This window comes from Haemaphysalis longicornis, unplaced genomic scaffold (genome assembly GCF_048455015.1).
Source record: "Haemaphysalis longicornis isolate Haplotype H1 unplaced genomic scaffold, Haemaphysalis longicornis Haplotype H1 scaffold_3, whole genome shotgun sequence".
NCBI classification, from domain to species: Eukaryota; Metazoa; Arthropoda; class Arachnida; order Ixodida; family Ixodidae; genus Haemaphysalis; species Haemaphysalis longicornis.
This window is the reverse complement of record NW_027526335.1, coordinates 82,177,442-82,196,930: the sequence shown is the minus strand read 5'-3', so window position 1 is coordinate 82,196,930 and position 19,489 is coordinate 82,177,442. Positions and strand designations below refer to the sequence as shown.

Here is a 19,489-nt window from a genome sequence, read left to right as displayed (position 1 = left end):
ACAAAAGTACCACTACAACTTAAAAGTGAAATTTGTCGGGGTTGAGGTTTTGCTTGTCAGTTTTCTCTCTATAGCAGTGATAGCAATGGCAGCTGATTGTTTTATGTCGGTACAAGGACAACTTACCTTTTGTATATACATTGATAGGTGTGTGATTATCAACTTCGCGTCTGTGAATTGAATGCAAGAAGTTAAACTTGGCTGTGAACTGAATAAATATTTTTGAATACGAACAGTAAAAGCTGGCTGCGAATTGAATATTTTCAAACCACACTATCTTTGTTTTGGTGTTTCTATAGAGTATAAAACATAACTACATAAAGAAGGCAGCTTAGGCAGTCAGAACTAGACACATCTCTGTTCAGGTACTTGTGCTTGATTTGCAAAAAAATTTGATTGATTGATTGTACGGTTTAACGCGCCGACGCAACGCAGGCGATGAGGCGCGCCGTAGTGGAGGGCTCCGGATTAATTTTGACCACCTGGGGATCTTTATCGTGCGCCGAAATCTCGTACACACGGGCGTTTTTGCTTTTCGACCCCATCAGAAAAGCGGCCGCCGCGGCCGGGAATCGAACCCGCGACGAGCTGTTAATTACGTCCAAGATACATTCCTTTATGTAAAGCTGCGCAAGAAGGAGTGGTATAATTGTCTCGTCTATGTATGCAAAGCAAAAACGTAGTGGAATTCTGGTGTTGTCCCGTTTGATTAGCACCCCTGGGCAAGAAAAGTAAAAAAAAATAATCACGCCATATCCACGGAATGAATGATGATAAGTGGGGCGAAGCTCGAGAGGGGGGGAGATCATCGGTAACCTTAACTCACCCGTGAAAGTTCGCCCATTACATCATTAAGAAAGACGTAAGACTGTGTGCTTACATTGTACAAATCAACTTTTATTTTCAGAGTCAATGCTCTCAGGCCCAGACCTGGTGAAAGACCCCGCGCCATCGAGGACTACCCCGCACCTCCACCACAATTTGTCACGTAGGATGGGACACAACGGTAAAGAAAGAACTTTTATTTAGGGCGAACTTGTGCCCGAACAAGACGAGAGGAAACGAGAAAAGGTCCTTGCGTCTCGTTCGATCTCCGAGAACGACTGCCTGCGTTCGTGGCGTGATCTCTTGCGTGGTCTCCCCCTCGCAGTGCACGTGCGCTCGCGCCTCCGTTGGCGAACACAGACAAGCTCGCGCTCTCGGTGCCGAGTTTGCGCTGCCGGTTGCAGCCGGTTCTTGCGCGTGCAACGCGGCCCACTTTGCGACATCTCCGAAAGCATGCGGCGGTCACGTACCACGAGACACAATGGATGGACAGACCCATGGATTTAGGAGCTTCGCCCCTAAAATGTCTCCCAGTTCAAGATGCGAACGCGGCTGGACAGCGATGGTATACCAAGAACGCGGAGCGGCAACGAATGCAAGAAACAAAACACGTTTTTGTAATTCTTAATTTAGCACAATTTTAGATGGTTAGCTTAATGAAACCTGAAAGGGCAGCAGTAAATTTATCCTAGCTGATATCTCTTCGACTCACAGCAGCTTTGTGACGAATTCTGTAATAGATGGTTTAAGAACGCCTGTGCTTTTATTTCTAATAAAAATCTTCCAATATGTTTTTGCGTGACACCGGATGGGATAAAACGCCCCCCAGTTATAGTGTCGTCTGAACAGCCAGATTCGAGATAATGTCGCTGAAGCACGATAACAGCGTTTACTGTAACCGTACTCGTCCTGTAGAAGTTCAGTTCATGTACTGACGGCGGACACGAATTCAGAAACGTTCACATATCTACGGCGATATATCTAGCGACAAGAAATTACGCCCGGCGTGATGCTAGGGTAATCGCGAAGCGGCCTATTCCACGCTATCGTTTTGCCTAGGTTATTTAGATCAGTTTCAGTACCAAAATTTCACTAGAAACCTCTTCAGTGTCTAAGTCGTTGTACTGCTAAACCAAAGGATGCGTGTTCGATCCCGACCGCGGTGGCTGGCTGCTTTTCTGATGGAGGCGAAAACCGAAACCTAGCATGGGTCGAGGTTTTGGCGCATGTTAAAGATACCCAGGTGGTCAAATTTCATCCGCAGTCCTTCACTACAGCGCGCTTCATATCCTGGGTGCAGCTCCGTCGCGTTCGACCCCACAATCATCATCATCGCCAGAAAGCGTTTTCCGCCGACGTATACATAAAAAATTCCAGGGACCATGTCATATACAGCTTGAAACTAAAAAAACACTTCGTTAAGTTCAGTGCAAAACAACTGCTAGCAGATGAGGCAGAATGCCGCGTGGGAGGATGCCAAATGCAACTAACTACAAAACCGCAATCTTTTTCATTATAGTAACGTTTAGATTAGTATAAAAAAGACCGCTAACTTTGTATAAAAAACAATGTCTGTCTAAAAACGCTGTTTAATTAAGAAGTAACACACATTAACGTTTAATTTTTTAGAACGAGCCATGAAAGCGAGAAAAAAACAACAAAGCATTGGGCGGTTCCTCGTCTGGCTCGAGGGTAACTGTCGCGTGCCTCGTATCACGAGCCGCTTCCAGCGAGCGGCGGATCCGTGCGAATGACTAGCGTTCAACCGAGGTCACGTTCACGCCCCTTTTTTGAGACGAAAATTTTCCGTCTGGGCTACATTCACATGCTTCGTTCTTGGCAGTGACAGCATTAGCAAAAACACTGAAGGACTCTAGTCGTAGGTAAGTACGGTGCCTTTGAATTTTTGCATTTCTTCAGAGGTAACTGTCCTCAACCCTTCTGTCAAGGCTTTGATGAGTGCCTTTCCTGCCGAACTACATTTCTTGCTCTTTTTGTTAAGCAATGGTTGCCTTTTATCGCGTGCCTTTATTTATTTTAGTCCACAGAGAGAAATTTTACGTTGTCTAAACATGCAATGTCGGGGTAGCTATTGCAACATGGTCGCTACTAAAACACGTGCATAGACGGCGGTGTCATTTGAGGCATATGCTACTGCGTAAACAATGCTGTAATTCTTCACGCAGGCCGCCATGGAACCAACGCCCCCGAAGCTTTCCTTGGTCGCCCAATTCGACGATCTCTTCCGGCAGCTAGTCGGCTATCCCGAAAGTGAAGGTTCGGACGCTGAATACATGATATTCTGCCTAAACAATACAGCTTATTACTTATTTTAACAGTCCCGACCAGCCGACTAAGAGTCACTACAAACGTGTGGGGACAATGTATCTGGTTCGCGTGCACAACAAATTTTTTAATTCCCGAGGAATGCTAATTACGGTGCTTGGAATACTTGCCCGTTTCTTTTCTTCAGCTTAGCTGCATGAACCATATGCGGATTCCGCTCAGCCGTACACACATCGCTTAGCCTTTCTCGCGAGTCTAATGCCGTTAGGGATTGTTTCTTCGTAGAGGACAGCAGAGTTGTTTCTGTGCACACTGCTAGCTGTAAAAGCTCATTGTTCCGGGTATCTGGAAAACTCTTCTTTTGCATCATTCTTGCCTCCACAGTGCTGTATAGTGATGATAATCTGGCTGCGTTTGTGCTGTAGACTTTTAATCAAATACGAGCAGTTATGCCGTTTCCCGCCGCACGATTGTACCTGCAATTCCCTCGCCATTTCGCAGCTCGAAATTTGTGAACCACGAGGCTAGCGATGTGGGGTACGGTTGTTTTTGTTGCGTACTGCCAGAAACCGCCTTTGACGTTGCAGAAATGTTCCTGGACTTCGTACAGAATCAGGAGGAATGTTGCCAGCGCTGGCACTCCACTGACCTTGAAAATGCTCAGCTGAGAAAGCAAGTCACAGCCCTTACTGAATCCAACACAGAACTCGCAAGAAAGCTGGCGCACACCAAGTAAGGATTCCTTTGTACGCAATTGCCATTAGTTGTCTGCATAGATGCTGATGTGTTGAGGGCCTTCATTTTGTCCAACCGGGAGTATTGGATTTTTTAAGACTTAAACAGCTGCTTACCTGATATAAATTAGTTTCATATGTTTCGTTTAAATTGCAGCCAGAAGGTGTGACGACAAAACAGCTCTTGTATAATATCCCGTGGCGGTGAAGATACCTTCTTTTTAGTCACCTCAAGTCAAAGCCGCTTTTGTAACGTTATCTGTAAGCAAAATTTGGTAAAACCCGTTTTTCCGTGTCTACTATCCTGGTATGTCATGGTGGCATTCCTTCTCAAGGCAGTTTTAGAAATATGCGCTGGAGGGTTTTATAGGTTTTGTAGGTTGGGCCCTTAAGACATTTTTCTTATTGTAAGGGAATTTAACTGTACTGGGTTTGTCGCGATACGTTCTGAACGTGTAACACCATGAGGGTGATCACTACGCTGCGTACGGCCACAGGGGAAGCAGAGTTGGTAGGCCCCATTAAGAAGCTCCTTTAAACCATCTTTGAACTGTGCTCTTTTGCTCCCCTCGTATTCTCGAATTGCCCATGAATTGTAATTATGAATCCGTGGCCATCGTTAACGTTGTTAAAGGGCTGGTGAAGAGCTTTTCAAAAACTTTTTGTTGGGGGCATTACTTTATGGTTTTCTTGACGCTGAACTTGAAAAACATGTCAATTTTATGTGTAAATACCCACAAACCATCTTTTTTTGTCAATATAAACGACCCCTGCCCGGCGGTGCGGTCAGAGCGCTGGCTGCCTTTCAGGATTGACCGGCTGCAGATGACGTCATATTCGGAAGTGCCGACGCTGCGGTGACCGCTCGGCGTAAAGATCTTTCTGTTCCCGTTCAGGTTCGGGCCAGAAGGACCTCTGGAGAATGGAGGGTTCACACAATCTTTCCTTAGAATATGAGAGCCTGAGAGAAGTATAAACGCAACAACGTCGCTCGCAGCGAGCTTTAGAAATGGGTTCTCCCCCGACGACTGATGGCCGACTTCTGTTTCTCGGGTGCAGGGAAGTTGTGCAGATATTAGTTCGCCGCTTTTACCACCAGCGCTAGTCACAGTTATTGGCACAGTTTTTCGCCACACTATCATCCCCTTCTTCGCATGTGCGCCTTTGTTTTCACATTCAGGCAAGCGGTAACAAGCTGTGTGCAGCGGCCTGCGATGCGCACAGGCAGCAGCTAGCGAAGGGGCCGCCGCCGGTCGTCGCGTCGCGCGGAGGTGCTGGTGCCGGGTCGCTGCGCGGCCGGTCAGCGGAACGTGTAATTGCTGCACAAACGCAGTTTTAGGATAGGGGAACCGAACGCTGGTGGTCCCCCGAAAGGTAGACGAACCAAAACGCAGCACGCCGGTCCCCAACGAACTTTTGAAAAATGCCTTCCCAAACCGCTTCAGCCAGCTGGCGTTGCACGGATCACCTCGGATGTTGGGAACTTTAGGCTTAGCACCGAGGCCGATATTTGGTCGCTGCTGCCTCTACAATTGCGAATGACTATCCTTAAAGTTTTTCACCGCAGTGCACTATCATCCCCTTTCTCGCGTGTGGAACCTTATTTTCACGTTGATAGTCATTGTAGCCATCGGTGCTGTGTTCATTCTTGCGTGCAGGTAACGCCATCCATCGGTCTCTCGCCGCATCTCGTGTTCGGGCAGGTTCATTTGCTGCCGTCGACGAGCTCCGCGACCGGTCGGCGCTCCGCATCGCGATACTAATTCGATCACCTCTTTCAAAATCACCTTGGATGACAATCCCTAGCACAATTATTCACCACACTATCATCCACTCTTGCACTTTTACCTTGCTTTTCGCGACGGCCTTGATTCTGCACGGCAGCGAAGAGCGCGCGGTCGCTGCCGCGGCATGCGTGGTGCGAGCCGTTTCGTGCGCCGTACGGGCATGCACGACCGGCGGGTGTGCGGAGCGCTTCCGCGCGCAGAACACGCTTCATGCTGTCAGCTTGCTTGATTTCTTCTTAAAATCCAGCTACTCAGCTAAGCTGTCGTCACAGCCAACAACGTTGACCGGGAAAACGAGCAAGGAGTTAGGGAAGCAGCCCAGAGCGCTGCGGTCCCACAAATTTTCTAATCCCCTTTTAATAATGGATCAGGAACTTTTGGTACCTGCATTTTGTTTGAGCCCGTCTCTTCGCGTATGAAGCACAGAGAACCCGACGACACGGCCGGCCCCGCGACTACTCGTGAAGGCAATGTAGTAGCCACGGGCGCTCGGGTAGGAAATCTCTGGTATCTAGGAGTCGCTTCAGGGAATCACATAGTAGCATTACGGTGGAAAATCGACGCGGAAGCAACTCTACACAATAAAGATTAAAGCGCAGTTTACACGCCTGCTTGATTCGGAACTTCGCCGAGAAAACTGGGACACAGCGAAGCGGCGGCGCACGCCGCTGGCAGTCTTCCGAATATGACGCCACTTCCGGTCGCTGCCTCTCGGTTTCTCGCTCTTCCGGCGATGCGGGAGAGGTGTAGGGTCAACTTTAACGACGAATACCGCTGTCCCCAAGCTAAAAATGCGGAAAAAAGTTTATAGGCATTAACTGACCAATGTAACAATTGTAAAAAGTAGTTTCGCCTGGTTTTAAAAGCGCGTCAGTAGCCCTTAAATGTGCTGCGGTGGTGCTGAAAAAACTTCTCAATATTTTCTCATTGATGTAATGCTTACGGTTAATGAAAATCAAATGTCTTCAGAATTTGTAGTTAAAAAACTACCATCTTTAGTAGATTTTTTTCAGCCTAAAACAAGCTGTGAAATCAGAGTGGTGCTCATATACTACTGCAGCTATCATTGTCGTAGACAAATTCTTTTGGCTTCCCACTGCTATTTTGTTGCTGCAGCAGGGGTCAGAGACAGCGTAAAAAACAAGCACAAATAGCTGATACAATTTCTGCTTTGCTAAAACAAACGGTTGTGTTTGACTGGATGAAGTGGCCGGTGTTTCTGAAGAAACATGGCTGTATATTTACGGACCGCCAGCCGAGCTCAGGGTATCCCGGAATAGGGAAGCCCCCACCGGGCGGGTGCATTAACATCTGCACCAGCTTGACAAATAGATTTATTCATCATCATCATCATCATCAGCTTCGGTGTAAAAGCCCCGTTCAGCAAATACCCTCTTGTTTTATATTCTTCTTGTTCTTCTCTAGAGATGTCTTGGAGAAAGAGGTGCTTCGGAGAGAGACGTGCGAACTCGAAGTGATCTCAAAGGTAAAGGGAAAAGCAGCATTTGGAGCACTCACACAGTTGCGCTGGCAATGCCTGTTCTCTCTGCTCTTAATGTATTTTCTCTGTATCCTCCCCCTGTACTATTACCTTTTCAGAAGCACCAACTAGAGCAGATCCGGGAGTTCATGATAAACAGCACTGACCACCGTGATGATACCCTGACGTTTCTCAAGGAGGTGGAAGACAGGCATGCCAAGAAGTGAGTGGAGGAAATGCTTAACGAAACAATCATTCGGTAGGTGGGTGTGTTCTTTCGCTTGGGTGGAGGGATTAGTTGGCCATTACTGCATAAACTTGTTTAAGAAGAACCTGTTGGGCCATATTGCAGAGGGTTCTACATACTGGCGTGTCTCGTTATTGTGGGTTGATTTATGTAATCTATTTCGAAAGCAGAAGTTGACCTGTTTGTATGAAGCAGTGGTCCCAAGTAATGCAGCACACATCTGTAGGGCTGTTTGAGGAATATTCCGGTTTGTTGGTTTTATGCAATATAAGTATCTTTTTAGCTGGATACAGTTTAGGTATGTACTGTCAGTCACACAATAGATCGGACCAAGCGAATGGTGCGCGATAACTGTCGGCGCGACGCGTTCCAGCCGAGCGCCTGCTGTCGAGATAGCTGAGTGCGTATACGCGCGTTCTAGTCTCGTCAATGAATGTCTGTTTTCTCGATTCGGCCATAGAGAAATAAAAAATTAGAAGAGTGGACACACGGGCTTATCGCGGCCGAGTGGCCTGACTCGCGCGCCGTCCGGCAGTCGGCGCAGGTGGTAAAAAACTATATATTTAAAATTAAGCTAACGCACAATATTATACTTTTAAAATTTTGTTACACATTAGACTACACATTTTTATTTGTGTAATAAGTTGAATGGCTGTCAATGTAAATTTTTGTGGCTTCTTTGCGCCAAGCCTGGCCAAGCCGCAAGCACAAGCCGCCATTTGGCTCTTTCGGCAGCGTTTGCACGTGCGTTTCTGCAGCCTCGTGCTAACCTCTGTTGTTGAGAAGGAAACGCCTAGCGCTTTATTTGCGACATCGGTTTTGCATCCTGAACGAAAGGTGAGACTTTCTTTTTTAAAGTGCTGGTGTGGCGTATCATATTTACGTTTCCTTGTACTGCAGACGCTTCGAGCACTGCATAACCTCAGGGAATCAGGCATAGCTAGTGCTGCGTCTTTAAGATAAGCGCTTTGGAAACGCCCCGGAAAGGCGTAAGACCCCATTTTTTAGCTGGACGTAATGGTATTTTAGGCTGGTTGTGCCGTTTTTTCTAGCGCTGAGGGATGCCAGCGGTACGCGCCCGTCGTCGCACGTAGCGTTTACGTGCCGCAAACGACGGCTGTGAGTTGCGGAAGTGGCCGGCCGGCCGGCGGTCCGTAGGCGAAGCAGGCGTTGTGCGCTGTCGCTGCACTGAATTACGTGAGCCGCAGGCTGCGTTGTATTATACTAGCTAGCCATTGCTAGCTTGGCCAACTGTTACTGCTATTATGGCTGTGATACGCTGCAAAGCCGTCCGGGCTAACGTACACGGCGAAGTAGCCGTATCTTTATTAATTTGGCTTATCTGGGCATAACCAGCAGCCGTACACTCATCGTAAGTTTTACACATGGGTGCATACCAAGCTGCCTGCGGACAAAGCGAACCCGCTCGCCAACGCCGATAACGCGCGCTCGTCGCTTCGCTTTGGCGCGCCAAGTACGGTAAAAACGCGTCTTTCGTAGGCAGATAACAGCTTTGCTCGAGGCGGGGTGAGTGCGCAGTGCATTGAAACGTTCAAATTTGGTCTTCGTTCTACATCGTATATCAATTCCAGTATCGCAGGCATTGCATACAACTGTTCCACACTTGCCGTTTTTTCAAGCGTTTGCTCTCTTTTCTCTGGTCATATTTTGGCTAGTTTCATTAAACACGTATTGCGCAGGTTGCACCCATTCAGTCGGAACTGTGTGTTTCTTGTCATATCGTTTTAAGGCATGGCCTTTGGCGGTCAGTAGTACTCAGTACGACGCTCACTGCTGCTTGCCGTGGTGCCCACACAGCGCCCAATTATACTTTCGCCAGGTGCCCGTTCTCGGGATGCGTTTCTTTCGCGAGCCCGTGGGGCAACAGGTTTGTTTAACGTTCAGCTCGCTCTCGCTCTTCGTCCTGATTTTAGGGATTCAGGCTATGTGAGCAGCGTTATCATTCTTGTTAACCCAAACAATAGGTGAATTGCATTGAGAATGTGCCTAACCAGTGTTGCGAAATTACAAAGACCCATATTTTAAGTGTTGCTAATAGCTTGACCGCATGATTGCTGAATAGAATAAGAGAACTTGCGTTTTAAATAGGTGGCATGCACTGGAGGCAATACTTGAATACTAGTTGCAGTGAAATTTACAGACTATTCGCATATCATCTGTCATTGCAAGCAGTTTGTGTACTATATCACCTATCACCTGTGCAGGTCTACAGGTGCGCTCAAGACAGAGCCAACCAGCCAGCTGCATTCGTCATACCAAACATGGTGCAAGCACTTCATGAATCGGGCCCTCACAGGACTCACAAAAGTGGCCGTGCCAACTGTTCTCTTAGAGTTATTTAGTTGTATTGATGACTGCCTGCAATGCTTCTTGCTACCTTATTGATGCTTCTGATGGATACCGCAACTGTATTCCATCTATTGAACCTTGCCATTAGCACTTAAATCTAACGCAAGTCTCGGCACTCAATAAGGCGTGACCACTGAAAAGACTATCATTGACTCAAGGAACAAACGGTTTTTTATCAGTGACATGCCTCATATCATTAAAACCACTAACAACAGCGTATACAGTCTCCAAACTCCACTCGCAAGTTATTGTTGCTGCTAGTTGTAATATTGTGAAAACAGTACATTCACAAAAACCCTTTTACATTATGAAGACTGCCAGGGTAAGAGGTCATGCTAAATGTCGTTTGTCACCATACGTGCTGCCTGTTGTAGGACTGGCCTAGATGAAGAGAACCATGTTAGGACCTACGGTGTCAAATGCTTATGGGATTCTGTAATGTGCCACCATTGTCTCATACACGAGAAGAATATACTGCTTCCCTGTTTCTTATATTAGACTGTTCGTATTGACAGCGGAAGGCATGAATTTGTGTGCCTTAATCGAGCCTGCAACCTGTCGGTTGACTACGTGCACGTACCTAAAATATCCCCGCCTGGCCATTTGCCTTACTGGGAAGGCAACGCTTTCGGAAGGTAACCCAGTTTCTTGGGAAAATGCACCCTTGCAAGGAACCAATAGGAAGTTGATTTTTTTCGTCTTAACCTTTTGCGTGTGCATCTCCACATAAATGGGATTTATGTTCAATTACTGCTACTGATTTGAAGTTGCCCCGAGGCAATAGATCTCATTAGCGTTCATCAAATAGGCGAGGCCATCAAAGCCAAAGTTTTTCCCTTCTTTCACATCCTAACTGGAGAAATTGCCAGACTAAGAAAATTATCTGCGGAGATAGTGGTTGTAAACAGTTGCTAGTATCCGAGTGTCTAGATTATGTTATGGTTGATATTTTTGTATGCCTGCAACAGCGCACAGAGTCTGAGGGTGTCGTAGATACAAGTACACCTGTGGATGGCTGAGTTTCTGGGTTTTCTGCATTTTCAATTACCGTGGAGAAAAAAACCTTTGTGTGGTTGTTATACCTTTACTTGTGCATTTTTTTCATTCCTGGAAACGTATTTTCCTCTCACTACTGTGTATTGTCTCTGTTGTGTATTACTCACTGTTTATTATTATATCTGTTGCAAAGAGTGATGACAATTTGAACTTGTTCCGTTTAGTGCCATGCAATAAATATTTCTTCATTTATGGTGTGTCTCTTTTATATGGCTCGGAAACATGTGAACACGCGACAGAATTCTTAACCAAGTGTGAGTGGTACTGTAAATTGCAATTTCACGTTTTCAGAAAAAGGTTTTTTTTCTGTAGAAGCATACGGGCACTAAGCCTGAGAATGATATATTCAAATAAACACTAATTATTGCATGAAAGCGTCCGAATACCGTACCGATGCCCGTCGCTGTGAGCAGCGCTTTCCAGTCCTTCAAACTACCCGCCAAAATCGGTGTCCGCGAAACCGAAACCGAAAGTGAACGTACGAAGTATGGTTAGTAGTTTGGCTCTCCGTCCACTCGGTGCGCTACACTACAGTACAGTCATTCGGCCGCAGGGCTCTATGGGAGTGTCCACTCTTACCAGTATTTCTTTCTCTATGATTCGGCCGGAGAGCTTCGTTTTTCTTGAATGTGGCACCAGGCGGAGCCTTGCGCGGTGCTCCGAGCGAGCGGCACGGTTTGTGGCAGGAGCCGACAGCGTGTAACATGCTGTTCCTGCTTATATGTAGTTGGCGCTCTCTTTACTTCCATAGAATTTTCCTGTAAAGAAAATTGACGCTGAGGCAAGTCTGCGATAAATAACCAGTGCTGGTGGCTGTGACGAACGTGCAGTTGATATCAAGCACTGAAAACCACCGTGAAAATTTATTCCCTTAAAATAATATACGCGATACAGCGAGCGATTTGCTACAAGCAGACTAAACGTGTGCAAAGTTGCCGTCGTTGTCGATTGCCTCTCGAATGGGTCGGGGAAGCGTATCGTAAAGAGACTTCACGATTTCTGGACGGGAGCGAAGGCGTTCCCATTCCTCTGACTGGACTCCACAACTCGCCAGCCGTGCGGCCAGAGTCATTTCCTTACGCGAGGTGCGTTTTCATTGTTCTCCAGACGTTATCAATGGATTTCCGGTCTGCCCCGCACGGAGGTCACCGCAACTGACGCACCGCGTGGTCCTCCCGGAGAGCGCTCACTGCTCATGCTGTGTGGACAGGGCTTGAAAGGACTCAAACGCCCGATAGCTTTTCAGTAACACTTTACTTATTTTCAGCACAACTGTGTATTTTGTTCTGTTTTTTTCCAAGTGAAATAACCGCCGAGGTTGTCTTCGGTGCTTGATATCAACAGCAGGCTCGTCTCACAACCAGCACTGCCTCATTCGTATGGGAATCTTTATAGAAAGCTTTCCGTGAACGCCAGCTCTTTTTACATTCATTAGGATGACAGAAAAAGGGGCGCCGAGAAGCATTTCGCAAACACCCGTGAACGGTACCCTTGCGCTCGTTAACCGCATGCCACGCGCTTCCGCTGGGGCCACAAATTGCACCGCCCGCTCGGAGCACCGCGCAAGGCGCCGCCGGGCGCCACATTCGAGAGAAACGAAGCGCTGGGGCAGGAATCGAGAAAATTGGCATGCATTGAAGAGATTAGAACGCGCATGCGCCCTCCACTATCTCGAAAGCAGGCGCTCTGCCGGAAGACGTCATGCCGATAGGGATCGCGCACAGCTCCCTTGGCCCGATGTATTTTGTGACCGACAGTACCTCTTGAAACCTCCATCTTGTGCATATGACAGTACTACCCTTTAGGGCATTGTAGGCGTTTTAAAGAAACACGACCTTCGGGTTTCGTGGACGATGGAGGGCCAACAAAAGCCGCAATTGTCTCTCCATTGTATTTGAGTGTAACATTAGCAGTATCTTATTAAGGCGGATTTGTAAAGCGCGAAAAATTTATTCCGGCTTACACGTCTATAATACATTCAATATGTTCAAATCGTACAATTGTGTATTTACTCTTGGTATATTCAGTAAAGGTCACATGACCCTAAGATGAAGCGGGGTAGTATTTAGTCAAGGGTCGATGATTGTTCGCAAAAATGACTTATTACAGTGCATTTCGCAAAACTGGCATGCCGTAGGTGATTGCGAGAAGAATGAATCAGGCGCTCATTTTATCATTAGTCTTCGTTGCCGTCCTGCCGCGGCACTCCACTAACTAATCGAAAAGTCAGGTACATATGCGTAGGCACATTTGGACTACAGCTAGAGGCCAAGTTAAGTGCGCGTTGCAGCAGGGGGAGAGAAGAGAACAAATCGCGCTGCCAGGTTACTTGCGGGTGGGTTTCCATTAACGGTACTGACAGCGGTGGCCGAGTCCTTGTTACAGCATGTGAAGGGCAGTACTGCCCACAGGGAAGACGGCATTAGGCGTTAAAAACTCGGGGGTGATTCACTGTCCATCGAGTGGCACAGCACCTCCAAAATGTGGCAAACTAGCACAAAGTGCCGGTGGGTTTTTTCTGTACCTTACAAGTTCGCTAGTCTGTTCCGCCAAATCGTGAAAAGATCGGACAAGACCCCAGTTTGCCTGAAAAGACAAACTGGGGTCTTGTGGAGGCGTACAGTCAAACTTTTTGGCAGTAAATACGGGATCGCGTGCCGCTCAATACATGCACAACGGTATAGCAATAGGATGACTCACTTTCATAGATCCACTCCCTCAAAACGGTTATTGCGCTGTTGTATGCTGCGTAGTCTGGAAACGATTTCAGAGAAGGCACGTGCAGATGCGGCGCTTCATATCAAGCGGCATAAGGCAGCAAACTCATTCAAACGTTTGTTTTTCGCTGCCAGACTGAGTGATAAACTTCCTAATCCTCACTAAATCCCATTTCTATGCGGTGACCTAACTACTGCAGCAGAAATAGTACAATAAAGCGTTTTCAGGGAGTGCGTCCGCTAACAGCGCAACCTACGAGAGCATGCCAGCCTCTCATCAGAGCGCTCTAAATATACTGCGCGGCACCCATTCCCGTGTTTACTGCCATAAAGCTTTGGGTGACATATACACAATCAACAGGGAGACATACACATTCAATACGCAGACATCACACTTAAACAACCAACAATTAAATTGAGCAAGAAAAGCAAAGGAATTCACGAGAAGAGCGAGTACAACTTGCTTGCCTCAGAAATTTGCTCTTCTTGCTTTAACACCCAGCAGTGGAAAGTTGTTAGAAAGAGATGGTGGTCTTGTCGCAAAAATCATATTTTCGCGATAAGTTTAGAATTATGCATTTTAATTTGAGCATTACAAGTCAGCATGCGAATTTGCAAAAACTTTCAATTGTAATTTGGAGTGGGAAAAGTGCTGTGGTTATTGCGTTCAATAATTCATAGACTTTTGTCACTGTCAGTGAATCTTAGTATCAAACAAGCAGCAGTTACTAAGTGCACCGTCTAGACTAGTAACGGTTCCACACTTGGAGGCAGGACCTACGTACCAATCTGGGGGGTAGTAAAGTTCGTAAATAGTTAGTAAATACAGCCGTTACTTCCCTTTTACGAGTTTTTTTTTTTGTTGACAGTGATACGACATAATGGCAAACAACGCGTCAGTGAACTGTCCATATCTTTGTATGGAAATGAATTATTTCAACCAGATCGATCCGTGAGAAACGACAGGATCACAGAGGTTACTCTCTGTAGACTGCGCATAGGCCATACCCATGCTACACATGCGTACCTATTGAAAGGGACAGAACAGCCACGCTGCTTGAGGTGTGGAGGGTCGCTATAAGTCATGCACGTACTGGTAGAATGCAAACTACTTGAACCGCAAAGAAAGCTTCATTTTCCAGAATTGTACACACGCATGATCCCTCAACACCCATTGCTATTTTTATCAGACGAGCCACTTTTCTCTGTTAACCATGTTTTTAAGTACCTCTCAGACGTAGATTTTTTAATGTGAGCCGAGCCACCATCGCACGCTAGAACCCGGTAGGGCCACTCATTGCTACCGCAAAGACGGTGGCAAGGGGTGCACAAGAAAATGCCTGTCATAGTGACAAATGTTTTTACTTGGCCCTCTACACCAATTCTTTTTTTTAACAGAAATTCGAGATACCTTTTATTATATATTCTGTACTTTATATTCTCACTTGAATAATCCTCACCATAGGACTGGCGCTCTTTGGCCTTGATGCCCTTGCGCCAAGAAAACCTAACATCATCATCATCGAATTATTTCAACCGCTCTTTCATGTGATAAGGATTGCTCGGTTTGTGCGCATGGGCTAAGAAGAGTACATAGCGCTCGTTTGTGTTTTCAATAAAATAGTTGTCTGCGCTCTTCCTGCCACTTATTTTTCTCTGCCCCGTCAGTGTGCGCAGTGTAAGGTTTAAAGGAAAGAGAGAAGCAGCAGCGGGAGGCATGTGCAGGCTCATTTGTCGCCCTGTGTGTTGATCCTTGTATGCCATCGCGTTTCTCACCTTCACAGGCTGCAGACCATTGAAGAGTCCATTGGGTCCGTGCTCTCGCCCTCAGATGCTAGTGATGAGGAGGACAGTCACCGCAGCTCCCGAGGGAAACGTCGTTCGAGCAAGATTCACCTTGTAGAAGAGACTTCATCACAGAGGAAGCGAGCAAGATCCAAGGTGAAGCTCCACTGTTGTTGCCTCGACTGCTGCATTTCAGTTCATACCCGCCATGGTTGCTCAGTGGCTAAGGCGTTGCGCTGCTGAGCACGACGTCGCGGGTTTGATTCCCAGCCGCGGCGGCTGCTTTTCTGATGGAGGCGAAAAGCGAAAAACGCCCGTGTGCACGAGATTTCGGCGCACGTTAAAAATCCCTAGGTGGTCAAAATTACTCCGGAGCCCTCCACTACGGCGCGCCTCATCCCCTGCGTTGCGTCGGTGCGTTAAACCCTACAATCAGTCACTTCAGTTCATAGTTAAAACAATGGGCAGTGGACGGACGGAGGAACGGCAAGCGCACGTTAGTTTCTCCTCTCTCCGACCGCTGTCCGTTTCACTCCGTGAGCGCCACGGAATTACAACTAGCCGGTACCCGCACGCTTACAGTCCTTCCTTTTTGTTTCTAGCTTTTCAATTGCCTGTGGAGTGCAAGCACTCGTATGTGACCAATTGCCCTCTGGCTGTACTTTATGCACAAAATTCAGCTTGGCCATAATTGTCCGCTCTTGTGCTTGGATTGGCTATTGGAGCATATGGCACAATTGTCACCTGCTTGGTTAAGTTCTAGTATTCACCGTCTCATCCACGTGTTTCTGCTGAGGTCAGGCTAACCAACTTCAACAAGGGGGGAAAACTCGACGAGTTGCTAAAAGTTCGCATTGCAAAATTCAGCGTAAACCTTTGCTTGTCTCTCTAAGCCTTATCATCAGAATTGTACAATTTTCCAACTCAAGGCAGATGCGTGTACTCTCCGGTGTGCAGCCCTGGGCTCCCTTGGTGGCAGCAGTTGAAGCTAGTTACCCCTGTTATTTGGTTAAGCTGTGCATTACTAAGTGAGGCCATATGAGGGCGCTTGGTAACTCTTTTCTGGTTCAACACTACACTGCGGTAGAGACTCTTCAAATTTCGCTTATATATGGACCAATATAATGCATATCCCTTAAGAGGCTCACAACAGAAACCATCCATCCTTGCTATATTGCACAGCCATTCATGACTCGTTCCAGTTATTTCGGCACGGAGGGAAAAGTACATGCACGCCAATATGCACAAAATTACTCATTTCGACGAATTCCCCAAATTCCACGCTATGCAGAGACTTCACTGAGGTGCGCAAGAGTAATCGTACGCAATCTCCATGCACTGTTCAAGCAGCTCAATCACGTTCAACCCCAGGCCCATATAAAATCGCACAATCGGGGTGCTGTAAGTCGCACATACTTTTCCCTGTGGCAGCGCAGCGGCAATGTGAAGTAGCAGATAGATCGCCCCTAGCTTGTTTTGTTTGTAACTCGGTGTTTGAAGTGCTTCAGTTTCATGTTTTGGCTTGGTTATTGTCGCATGGCAGCCTTTTGAATGGAGCTATTTTGCATTTTGTTTGCCTTGCTGTTCCTTTTGAGCAAAGGGTTGCTGTGGAAGTAATTGTGAGAAGCTGCATATCAGAGACAAGCAGTATCATCACGTTGACAAAAATACACGCATTGCGGAGCAAGAAGGCTGCTGCCGACAATCGAATGTTTTAGTGAAGCTCGTAGTGAAGATGAGTGATGCCGATTGTTCACGCGCTCTGGGGGGCTGGCGAATCGCATTAAACAGGGTTCAGTTTTGCAGGACCATTGATCAATGATTAGTCTCAAGGAATCTAAACAATAGGAAAATTTAAGTGGCACACGTTTCCGTAAGTGTATAGCACGAGTCCTTTGTTTGGAAAATAGGGTCTTTGTTGTAATTGTCGTCGTTCCTTAGTCAGCGTTGACCTATTCCTTCCATTTTGCCAACATGAACTAGTGGCATTGATGCTTCTTGTTTCTTGATTGATTAGGGGTTAACGCGCCGACGCAACGCTGGCGATGAGGCGCGCCGTAGTGGAGGGTTCCGGATTAATTTTGACCACCTGGGGATCTTTAACGTGCGCCGAAAGCTCGTACACACGGGCGTTTTTGCTTTTCGCCTCCATCAGAAAAGTGGCCGCCGCGGCCGGGAATCGAACCCGCGACCTCGTGCTCAGCAGCGCAACGCCTTAGCCACTGAGCCACCGCGGCGGGTTGCTTCTTGTTTCTATTTTGCTCTTTAATGCTCCCATTGGGGTCTTTGCGAATTCATTGGTAGTAATTCGTAAGGTTTGAGGGGATGATGACGCAATTTGTTCATTAATTCGACAGTAGGGCAACTGTTTAGTATGGTAGATTGTACAACTCGTTTAAATGTGCTTCTAATCGCGCGTCTTTATGGAGCCTTCTATATAGTTGTGCTTTGCAGTTTGTCACTTCTTACTTTTTGTCAAGTTGGGAGGATAAATGCCTAAATGCCGCAAGTTTTCTTTGCACATATGAGTTGTGCTATTTTTGCGAACAGGCTCGAACCTGTGAGTCCTCCTCTTCGAGTGGGAAGGCTGTAGCTGATCCGTGTTGACTTCCAGGCGCGGATAATGAGTATCTGCTTCTCTCACTTCATCCCTCGGTGTCCCAGGGTGGGCAGGAGGAAGATGAAGGTCGAGGATGTGCAACAAGCGTGGTTGCCACCACCACTGTGACCGTCGCGAATGGCAAGGACTTGGTGGCCGCCTCCCAGGTGCACGCGGAGCCGCACACACTGCCTTGCACCTCTGCGCCTCCTAAACCCCCCCGCACACCCGCTCAAACCCCTGCACAAACACCGGCGGCAACATCCTCCGGGGCACCCGCGCACTTACCCAAGTCTGGCAGCGGTAAGTTGAGCGCGACATTAAGGAGCTGGTTGAGCTGGTTAAGGTTGAGCTGGTCGTGGGCTGAGGCTCTCCTCTTTCTGCGCCTTCGCAGGGTCGGCGCCAAACACGCCGGTCTGCCAGCGACGCAGCTTCTCCCCTTCACCGAGCGACTTCACCCCCGTGCCCCCGTTACGAAGAACCAACTCTGCCGGGAAGCTCATGTCGAAAGAGCATGCGTTCATGACAAAGACGATGATGAAGACGGAGACGTGCGGCCCGTGTGGCAAAAGGATAAACTTCTACAGGTCTGCCCTCAAGTGTGTGTGCTGCCGTTCAGTCTGCCACCACGACTGCCGGGATAAGGTGGGTGTATTACTGGCACCTTCATCTGACCAGGAAGGCGTCTTTTCGTTGTGATCACATGGGGGATGATCGAGATATCCAATGGGGGCATACTGCCTTAGACGCTTACCGAGCTGAAAAGGGTGGCCGCTGTTTTAGGCTTTTGCGCGCGTTGGAAAAGCGGAAGTAGTGAGGAGGCACGCATTCCGTTACCTTCGGAACACCTAGCGGTTCCAGAGCATAGCCTGAAAGCTCCCACATTACTACTTCGTAGGTACTAGCTTGAGTTTATTTTATGTACGAAACGTTACAGGCTACGGCAGAGCATTGGGTACGAGAAGCACAAAAATTCAATAAATACCAGGATAGTTAACATTAACAAGAACAAAAAAAACTTCTAAATTTCAATACAGAGCTTAGGAGGCATTTATTTTTAACAGGCATCCATGTTTGCCTCCAAACGTATGTCAAGGTGTAATAGACTTGGGGGTTGGACGGCTAAAATGGCAGAACTCCTTAAGTTGGAGGGAGCGAGGTTTCCCGAAGAAAACTGACATTATTTGCGTTCAAATTCACTAGTCCCTTTTGTGCAGCATTTATTGCTGCTGTGACAAGTTATATGCACCTCTACAGTTCTTGCGGCCTTTGGGCTCTGTATTAAGGCTGGGTGTGAATTGTCTTCGTGCCGTCTTTCCAGAAAATCTGTTTTCAGTATGCTTCTGTAAAATACATGGTGCTCTGCAACTTGGTTGAATTATTTGACGTGTTTCTGTGAAACTTGTGCATAGCACTCTGGTAGCATTTACATGCTGCGGAACATATGGGTATGGTATTTGTAGAGCCAAGGATGTTTTCTAAATCAGCTCCATCTCTGAAATATTAGCGGTCAAAAACTACTCCTAACAGCTGATTTAGACGTATTAGCAATATAGTGATGAGAGAGCACACGGCGGAAGCATTTTTCTTTGTTAATATTTCA

The 19,489-nt window shown here is 47.2% G+C and overlaps 1 protein-coding gene across 2 annotated transcripts in view; it reads left to right on the top strand.

The window, feature by feature from the left end:
- Positions 1 to 3,668: 3,668 nt before the first annotated feature.
- LOC144174746 (rac GTPase-activating protein 1-like) overlaps positions 3,669 to 19,489 on the top strand; it is a 43,340-nt gene continuing 27,519 nt past the window's right edge. Inside the window, exons 1-6 of one of the 2 annotated variants that reach the window (XM_077703586.1) lie at positions 3,669 to 3,843; positions 7,058 to 7,118; positions 7,232 to 7,335; positions 15,287 to 15,443; positions 17,952 to 18,189; positions 18,281 to 18,531. In XM_077703586.1, coding sequence (XP_077559712.1) covers positions 3,701 to 3,843; positions 7,058 to 7,118; positions 7,232 to 7,335; positions 15,287 to 15,443; positions 17,952 to 18,189; positions 18,281 to 18,531 — 954 coding nt within the window. In that variant the 5' untranslated portion in view covers positions 3,669 to 3,700. Of the gene's footprint in view, positions 3,858 to 7,057; positions 7,119 to 7,231; positions 7,336 to 15,286; positions 15,444 to 17,951; positions 18,190 to 18,280; positions 18,532 to 19,489 lie in introns of both variants that reach the window. The other variant, XM_077703587.1, reaches the window with a different exon arrangement.